The sequence below is a fragment of the Conger conger genome, chromosome 4 (genome assembly GCF_963514075.1).
Source record: "Conger conger chromosome 4, fConCon1.1, whole genome shotgun sequence".
Taxonomy (NCBI): domain Eukaryota; kingdom Metazoa; phylum Chordata; class Actinopteri; order Anguilliformes; family Congridae; genus Conger; species Conger conger.
Window position 1 is genome coordinate 74,994,858 of NC_083763.1, and position 9,771 is coordinate 75,004,628.

The 9,771-nt window shown below is 43.6% G+C and overlaps 1 protein-coding gene across 1 annotated transcript; it reads left to right on the plus strand.

Annotated features, from left to right (window-relative positions):
- Positions 1–931: 931 nt before the first annotated feature.
- Positions 932–9,455, plus strand: LOC133126726 (E3 ubiquitin/ISG15 ligase TRIM25-like). The gene is made up of 6 exons (XM_061239063.1): positions 932–1,622; positions 2,868–2,963; positions 3,204–3,437; positions 3,678–3,833; positions 6,342–6,535; positions 9,407–9,455. The coding sequence occupies exons 1-6, from the start codon at positions 1,032–1,034 to the stop codon at positions 9,453–9,455; spliced, it is 1,320 nt and encodes a 439-aa protein (XP_061095047.1). The 5' UTR covers positions 932–1,031.
- The last annotated feature ends 316 nt before the right edge of the window (positions 9,456–9,771 follow it).

Sequence of the window (9,771 nt, forward strand, 5' to 3'; positions counted from 1 at the left end):
TGGAACATATTGTGACATAACCAGTGTGCAAAACAATGACAATAAGCTATATAACATGACATGGCAAGACTAACAATTAAATTGTAACAACTAAACCTGAAACATAACATAACATGAAACATAAAAATGTGGTGAGACTAGACTAACATAATACGTGACATGACAAAAACATAACCAAGACAATAACTAAACATAAAACATGACATGACAAACATGAAACGTGACATAAACATGGATGATTGAACACGTAAAGCGATAAAAGGAACGTGTAGCTACCCAGATAAATGATCACTGAAACTCTGTATACTATTGCTAATCTAGTTAGAAAACAACACCAATTTGCTATCAGTAACAACAAGCAAAAAAGCTATTACTAGTTAGCTTCCCGAATTTACAAATATCCACCTGAGCACGCTTGTATGCATCGCTACTATGTTCATATTGCCTATATTTTATCGTAAGTGGATATTTGTAAATTTGTCAAGCTAACGATAGCTAATTTGCTTGTTGCTACGAGAGCGAGAACTGGTATTGTTTTATAACTGGATATGTAGTCTTCGCTTGGATAATAAGCAATAAAAGCCCCCACGCCGATTGGCTGTGGCAGTTAGAACCAATTTTCAACCAATGAGCTTGAATTGTTGTCCAGCTGTACAATGTTTTGATCCAGAGTGACAGCCCTAAAAATGTACTAAATGCACTTTCTGATCTTCTGATATGAGTCTGGCAAAGCCTCCTGCCAGAAACAGGCATAACCAGACATCTTTCTCTCTACAGTCCGTGCTCTGTTCAGCCTGGCCTCAGTCCGACACCACACCTCCTGCAGCCGTGGGCAGAACCCGAACATCACTCCCACTCTCTCTGTCATGCAGTAACTCTGTGAGTGAAAGCAGTAAAATAGCAGAGGGCAGTATCTAGGTCTTCTGGTTTGCTCAGAACCAAAAAATATCTCCTGCTCTTTCTCACACAGATTAGGGGAAACGGCACCACATTCTGAACTAAAACTAATCTCTGTCACTTTGAGCTGTGAAATGGCACAGGCTGCAGGTCTTCTGGATCAGGACCAGTTGAGCTGTGCGATCTGTCTGGATCTACTGAAGGATCCGGTGACTATTCCCTGTGGACACAGTTACTGTATGGGCTGTATTAAGGGCTGCTGGGGTCAGCGTGACCATACTGGTGTCTACAGCTGTCCCCAGTGCAGACAGACCTTCACCCCAAGGCCTGTTTTAAGAAAAAACACCATGCTGGCTGAAGTGGTAGAGAAACTGAAGAAGTCAGGACTCCAAGCTGCTCCTCCTGCTCACTGTTACGCTGGACCTGGAGACGTGGCGTGTGATGTCTGCACTGGGAGAAAGCACAAAGCCGTCAAGTCCTGTCTGGTGTGTCTGGCCTCTTACTGTGAAACTCACCTCCAGCCTCACTATGAATCTCCTGCCTTTAAGAAGCACAAACTGGTCAAAGCCACTGGAAACCTGCAGGAGAAGATCTGCTCTCATCATGACAAACCTCTGGAAATTTACTGTGGAACCGATGATCAGTTTATCTGTTATCTGTGTACAATAGAGGGTCACAGAGGCCATGATACAGTCTCTGTGGCAACAGCAAGAACAGAGAAACAAGTAAGTACTGGTACATGGAACAATAAAAATGCTTAGTTCTGGTTTTCATAGTAACAATATATCACATATATACAGAAATTACATATATAACAATATTTTAAAAAATGGCATAACATATCTTCATGGGAATACACTTACTCAATAATCTCTTATAAATTTACATGATGTTACTACTCACTCAATTTTGTTCACACATGAAATGCATCTTTCTGGGGTCTCTAACTTATATACTGGATATATTGGTGTTATGTATTTGTATTAAAGCACTTAAAAAAGAAGCACCGGACAGAGGATAACGTTTTCTATTACTTTACTGTCATTGTGCATTTCACAACAACTCCACACAACAACTCCACACAAAAATGCAACACTTCCTGACTACCTCACCTGTCGTATCACAGCAGTTACAGTGCCACCTATTGGCCAGGAATGGGATTAGTTTTCAGAACACAACAATTAATTATTTATGGAATAAATACTATTTCCATAGTCTGAAGAGACTACATATTGATACAGGTGGTATTATGAAATATAGTTTCTTTGTCCTGCAACAAGTTTTAAAACTTGTGATGCGAGATTCCCAGTCACATGAACACATTCTTTGGTTGTCGTCAGTACACAGACAGGAGGGCCTGGATGGAAATCAAGTTGTGTTTATTGTAGAATGGATTGCTTGTCACTGCTTGCTGGGCTGACTATTCAGATTTATTCTGCAATGAGAGCCCTTCTCCAGTGTTGAGCCACTGTTTGACCACTGACTCCACTCTTCTACCTCACAGACTCAGTGCAGGAGAGACCCACCCCTCTCTTTCACAGGAAAGGTTTTTATACCCCAGTGTATCACTGTGTGCTGCTCTCAATTACCTCTGCTCGAGACTTCAAAATGGCTGTCATGGTGCTACTCTGCCCATAGATGCAGGAAAAGAGGAGAGAAAGTGGGAGTATCTGATACATTACATTCTTACATCAATGCCATTTGGCAGATGCTCTTATCCAGAGTGACTTACAACAAAGGGCAAAGTGCATGCCCATAACCAAGGATAAGTACGCTGGTACTTAAATATAAAAAAGTTATTGCACAAGACAGAAATACTGCTGTTGTGCTGTCTTTGACTAATGGCTAGCTGCAACATTTTAAGTTGCTTAGTTACTGAGTTGTGATATAGCTTTAGGAGCCATGGTGGATGATGACAGTAGTACATACTGTAGTCATGATATTGTGGAATGATTGATGTATGTCCACAGAAGCAGCTGGGGGCGACACAGAGTAAATTCCAGCAGAGAATACAGGAGAGAGAGAAGGAGCTGCAGGATCTGAGACAGGCTGTGCAGTCACTCAAGGTGGGTACTGACCAGAGGAGAAGACAACAGCTGGCTGCTGGAAGAGCCATTTCAGGGCTCAGTCAGGGCTCTCCTCCAGTCAGCCAGTGAGGAGCCCAGTGTTGGGCCACTTTCCAGCCCTGTGGGGCTCAATCTCACTGAGCCACACTGTGGGGAACAGGCTGTCTGGGGTCCCAGTAAGAGCTGAGTGAAAGGCCTAGTTAAAATGTACAGCCATCCTCTCTCTGTGTCTCCTAACAGCGCTCTGCACAGGCAGCAGTGGAGGACAGTGAGAGGATCTTTACTGAGATGATCCGCTCCATTGAGAGAAGGTGCTCTGAGGTGAAAGAGCTGATCAGAGATCAGGAGAAGACTGCAGTGAGTCGGGCTGAAGGACTCTTGGAGCGACTGGAGCAGGAGATTGCTGAGCTGAGGAGGAGAGACGCTGAGCTGGAGCAGCTTTCACACACAGAGGATCACATCCATTTCCTCCAGGTAACATCACTGGCTCTCTGACAGAGCTTTCCGATGGAGCTGCTCCTGATTCCTCATCTGACTGGAATTTCTGACCCACACTGTGGACATGATCATTTTCTGTTGTCCTCTTTTCTTGTAGTTAGTCTTGTCCAGACATATATTCAGTGACCATCTCTCTCCCCATCTCTCTCTCTCTCTCTCTCGCTCTCTCTCTCGCTCTCTCTCTCGCTCTCTCTCTCTCTCTCTCTCTCTCATTAGAGCTCTAAGTCTCTCTGTGTCCCTCCTGGACCTGGAGACTTACCCAGCATCACTGTCAGTCCACACATCTCCATTGACGCTGTGAGGAAATGTGTCTCTGAGCTGAAAGAGCGACTGGAGGACGTCTGCAAGGGAGAAATGTCTAAGATCTCCAGGGCAGGCAGAGCAGTTGTCTGCTTTACTGAAGGGGAGACCTGTCCCCTCTGCATGGAGCCCTTTCAGAAGAAGCAGAGGCTGATGTGTACTCATGCCTTCTGTGCAGCATGTCTGGAGAGATCTGTAGAAAGACTGGGTCTCCAGTGTCCAGTGTGTCTACAAGCACTCAGAGTGCTGGGAGACCAGCCAGAGGGACAGATGACACATTTGACAACCATTTTTGGGATTATTGTGATTACATACAATATTCCTGGTGGAAAACAGACAGTAAGTAATATTTCTTCATATTTCATTACTATTGGAGTCATGTGACTGGAGAAAAAATTATAATGTTCTGCAGTATGATGAATGTAATATTATTGTAATATAAATATCTTACTGTAAGTAGCCTATTCATAATATTCAGACTCTTCCCCCTCACACTAGTACAATGTCCGTCCATGACATGACAACAAAGTAAAAACAAGACAAAATATTACATTAAAATAACCTAAATTAAACTACAATACACAAGGCTCCATGTGCTCAGGGATATGCAGGGACAGATGACATGGGAACATTACAGATTTGGAATGACATATTTAAGGATTACATACAATAACCCCAGTGGAATTCAAACAGGAATAAATGAGCATTTATTCAGGAGGGCTTCATATTTCAATAGGCATTGGAAAAAAATGTATTTTGGAGCAGTGTCATGCATCGAGTTCACTGCCAATCTATTTCTTCATGAACAAAAATCACATTTTGATCACAGTAATATTGTGCAGTGCGCCAACATGCTATTTTTATTCTGTTATTTTCACCTCATACTATATATTTGCCAGGTATATATACATGAACTACTCATAGTATTAGTGCTATAGAGGGTAGTGCTGAAGAGCCCCATAATTATATCTTCATAATCTTTGATTAAAGGAGGTACCAACCCATGCAGCCACATACTGTAACTGGATTTTCTGGACTTTTCGATCACAGATGGTGGAAAATTCATTACAGACAGGCAACCAAAAGAGGTAGATTTGATGTAGCATATGAAACTGAATCTGCATGAATCCATAGAAACAGAGATAGTCTAATAATGTCATATTTAGTGTCATCATCTATACTGTAGAGTATATTTTGCTCCACAGTGTTTTATAGAGTCATCCGGGGTGATCTGCTTATACTTACAGTACTGTGCAAAAGTTTTATGCGGGTGTGAAAAAATGCTGTTAAGTAAGAATGCTTTCAAAAATAGAAATGTTAACAGTTTCTTTTTTATCAATTAACAAAATGCACGAACAGAAGAAGTGAATGAACAGAAGAAAATAAAATCACTATTTAGTGTGACCACCCTTTGCCTTCAAAACAGCATCAATTCTTCTCAGTATATTTGCACACATTTTTTGAAGGAACTCGGCTGGTAGGTTGTTCCAAACATCTTGGAGAACTGGCCACAGTTCTTCTGTGGATTTAGGCAGCCTCAAATGCTTCAGTCTCTTCATGTAATCCCAGACAGACTCAATGATGTTGAGATCAGGGTTCTGGGGGGCCATACCATCACTTCCAGGACTCCTTGTTCTTCTTTACGCTGAAGATAGTTCTGAATGACATTGACTGTATATTTGGGGTCGTTGTCCTGCGGCAGAATACATTTTGGGCCAATCAGATGCATCCCTGATGGTATTGCATGATGGATAAGTATCTGCCTGACTATTCATATCAGTATTGCTGAGAAGGAACGTGTAATGTGATGTCCATTCCTTTTTGAGCCAAAATGTCAAATTTCTAGATATTTAGTAAGTCCCCCCATGGTAAATAATTGAAATACCCCTTTTTGGAATAAACCATGAATGCTATTAAAAGCATCACCTTGCCAAGTATCGAACTCTGAGCTGTTTTAGCAGGCAGGAGATCAGGATTGCCCACTTGGGCAGAATAGGTGTGTGATAACCCTTCAGGCATTGTTAATGTTGGCCCATATGTTGGTCTATGTTCAGTTGTGGAGTCTCTCCCTCTGGTCCTGGTTGTGATGCAGTATGATGAGCCTGGTCCAGTTTCATTATGTCTCTCTATTCCTGCATGTTGAGCACAAAGGGGATACAAGTCTCTGAAAACCAGAGGGGTTCTTTTCCTCTGCGCCTGCTTTCAGTCCAACATCTTAAGATTTTGTTGACGAATCCTGGAGTTGATGCTGTGCTTTCTGAAGGGAAGAGTCCAGTGTAGTTTTCAGCCCCTGTATCGTAGTCTTCAACATCTAAAACCCTTCACCCATTCTTTGTATAAGTGTGTCCATTTTATTGGAGATTTCAGAAATTGGAGCAGATCTAGTCTGTATTTTTGAGTCCAGCTGTTTTTGAAAAGATATGTACTGTATGTATGTATGTTATAGTTATGATTAGCACTTTATTGTCTGTAATGACTATAATGTAATGTAATATGTACTGTAATGATCCATACACATGTTACATAAGATCTACTTTCATACAGTTCCCCTTTTCTCTGTGTGTTATATTGTGTGTGCAGGAGGCCCATCCCAACCCAGGGAAGCCCTTTACTGGAATCAAAACAGAGGCCTTTTTACCAAACAGCCCAGAGGGCCAGGAGGTGGTGAAGCTGCTGCAAAGAGCCTTTGAGCAGAAGCTGATTTTTACTGTGGCTGCAACCGATGGAGCTGCAGACAGCATCGTCTACACTGACATCCCCCATGATGCATCACTGTACGGCCTTTTAGTGTTATTCACAAAGTTTTGTAACTGCAGGATTTGATTTATTTTTCCAGATTATTTGTATAAATATGAATTCTTGTATGTTTGATAATCTCTCAGTTACCAGCAGTATCAGTGTTGCTGTAGAACCTGTGGGTTTTTCCATGTCTCCTGTGTTGAGCTCAGTCCTTCTGCTCCTTGATCAGTGTGTGGGGCAGCCTCTCTGTATCTGTGCACGGAGCAGTGTGTGGGGGCCAGCCTCTCTGTATCTGTGCACGGAGCAGTGTGTGGGGGCCAGTCTCTCTGTATCTGTGCACGGAGCAGTGTGTGGGGGCAGCCTCTCTGTGTCTGTGCAGACAGACAGTTAGTCACGTGACTCAAAGATCCAGCTCTGTACTCAACGCCATTGTCAAATTCCATCAGACGAGCAGACCATCTGGCTAGGCGAAGGCCAGCACGGTCGTTCCCTTTTGTAGTCAGGAGCGTCGTCAGTGCATGATGATCAGTGCGTAACAGAAATGAGCATCCCCAGAGCCACGTGCGCCATTTCCCAGCAAACCAGACGCCGGCTAGTGCTTCCCTCTCCACAACGGAGTACTTCCTCTCAGCCTCCGATAAACTGCGAGAAGCAAAAGCTTTACATTGTCATTTTAGTCATTTGGCAGACGCTTTTAATCCAAAGCGGTTTACAAGTGCATAGGTTCTTCCACAAGTTAAAGCATCACATCCGTAACTAGTAAAATACACATGAAGTGCTGTTCTAAACATACAGTCATCATAAGTGGAATTATTATTATTTTTGGTTAGACAAGAGGAATAGGGATAGGGATATCAGAAAGGGGGGGGGGGATCAGGAGGTAGAACAGGGCCGGCGCATGCACTGGGCAAACTGGGCAATTGCCCAGGGCGCCAAGCCACTAGGGGGCGCCAAAGCCCAAAGGGCGCCGCGCACCGCGCCAGGCGCCACCAATGAAAATAATATACATTGCGCTCTCTCTCCATCTCAAACCAAAAATTAAACTAGGTGGGGCGCAAAATAGACGCCGTACACTTGAAAAGACAAAAGCCCTGGAAGCATATCCAAAATTAACGTCTTTTTTCACGGGTGGCGCCGGTGCCGGCGGTGAGTCCGCAGCTAACGTTGCCGGGGATGGCGAAATGGAGCAGGCACTGCCCGTGCGGGCGAAGGGAGTGCTGTGGCTGAGACTGAGAGACGTGAGGCACAGCCAGCAGCGGAAGAGACAGCAGCACAGCTAGCAAATGCTGCTGCGGAACTTGGCGAAGAGAGTGAGAGTGAGACAGAGAGAAGAGCAGGTGGGTCGGCTGCTGACCTGCCTTTAATAGTAAGCCTATCTGATGACCCCGCATTATGGTCGAACCGAATCTCTGACTCAGTCAGAATAGAGTTAGTTAAAAGAGGCCCAAAGCAGCTGATGAACAATATTTTCCCGCAAAATAAAGACTCCCCTCCTCGGAGATTTCGTAAGGAGAACTTTTTCATGACACTTAATAATGGTGAAAAAATAAAGCAATCGTGGTTATTGTACTCCGAATCTACAGATAGGGTTTTTTGTTTTTGTTGCATGTTATTCGGGAAACGTGATGTCTGTCTGTCAAAAGATGGCTGTAACGTATGGAAACACATCGGTGAATGTCTAAGTAGCCACGAGCGCTCGAAAACACACACCCATTGTATGGAGGAATGGCACACTCTTAAGGCTGGACTGGCCAGTAAGAGAACTTTGGACTGTCAAAACATGGAGCTAATTGAGAGAGAGCAAAATTACTGGAGGGCAGTGATAACCAGAATTATCAGCATCATCTGTGATTTAGCTGAACGTAACATGGCCTTTCGTGGGACAACAGAAAAACTGTACGACCCCTCCAATGGGCATTTCTTAGGGCAGGTAGAGCTGATTGCTAAATATGACCCAGTAATGAGTGAGCATTTAAGACGAATTGAGAGATGTGACATAACAACTCATTACCTAAGCAAGGATATTCAGAACGAACTGATTGTGAGGATAGCAAGGATGGTTCTTCAGGCCATTACTGAAAAGGTTCATAATGCAAAATACTATGCAGTGATTATGGATTGTACGCCCGACATTAGTCATGTTGAACAGATGTCAATCATTTTACGTATTGTGAATTGCGAGAACCCTGCTGCTGTTTCGATTGCAGAACACTTTACTGGATTTATCCCAGTTGAGTCCACAACAGGCGAAGCACTATGTGATACTTTCTTGGGCCATCTGGAAAATATGGGCCTCAACATTAATGAATGTAGAGGTCAAAGCTATGACAACGGGAGTAATATGAAAGGCAAGAAACAGGGAGTGCAAAAACCCGTGCTGTGGGCCACAGGACCTGTGCTTCTAAAGACCTGCCTTAAATTAACACCGTAGTTATTTGCAAAATTAAATACACACACAGCTTTTTTTCCCCATTTCAAAACAAAACCGTTATAATGACCACTGTCAGCTGTAACGCGTCTTTTCAGAACGTCGCTGGTTAATTGTTAAACAACTCCCATATTTTAATATGATTTGGCTCTTGTATTGTTTCAACAACATTTCATATTCATTTCGACATTGAAATGATGGCACGGGGATACTTAAACGTTGTATTTCCATGACGAAAAAAAGTGTTTTCAGAGTGACATGCATGACAGCGCCTGCCACTGAATTTCAGCCAGTGTGCAGCGCGCGCCTACGAGCCGTACAGACCTCGTTCATTCTAGAGCCTGTAACCTGCTTATGTGCCATCGTTGTGTGTGGTCGGTAACGTTGTTATAACCTACATTTAATGTTGGTGTTAACAGCGTACTGGTTTTAAATAGCTGACAGTAATATGAGGCGTTTTATCACATGTGTTTCACAGTTTTGTCCACACGGGGGCGCACTTTCGTTATTTTGCCCTGGGCGCCTGATTGCCTCGCGCCGGGCCTGAGGTAGAACTAAGGTACAGTTTGAAAAGGTGCGTTTTTAGTCACCAGTGTTGTCTAGTTGAGTCATTAAGGGCATTACATTAATGGCATTTGAGCTAATTCACAACCAGCATCTTGACTTGGTCAAAGCTTGCTCCTGCTGCACTGCTCCATTGGAATGACCTGCTCTTTTGCAGCAGGACTCTCATGGGCTCCATAAGAGAGGCATAGTGGGGCACAAACTTGCTGTACCACGCACCAAGTCCAAGAAATGAACGCAGGGGTTGCAGGATCAATCGGCGCATTCAGAATCGCCGTC

What these genes read in the sequence shown, in the direction of transcription:
- LOC133126726 (XM_061239063.1), top strand. Translation starts at nt 1,032, where the DNA reads ATGGCACAGGCTGCAGGTCTTCTGGATCAGGACCAGTTGAGCTGTGCG. An exon ending in CAGCAAGAACAGAGAAACAA is followed by an intron (nt 1,623 to 2,867) that starts GTAAGTACTGGT and finishes GTATGTCCACAG; the next exon opens with AAGCAGCTGGGGGCGACACA. An exon ending in AGGCTGTGCAGTCACTCAAG is followed by an intron (nt 2,964 to 3,203) that starts GTGGGTACTGAC and finishes GTCTCCTAACAG; the next exon opens with CGCTCTGCACAGGCAGCAGT.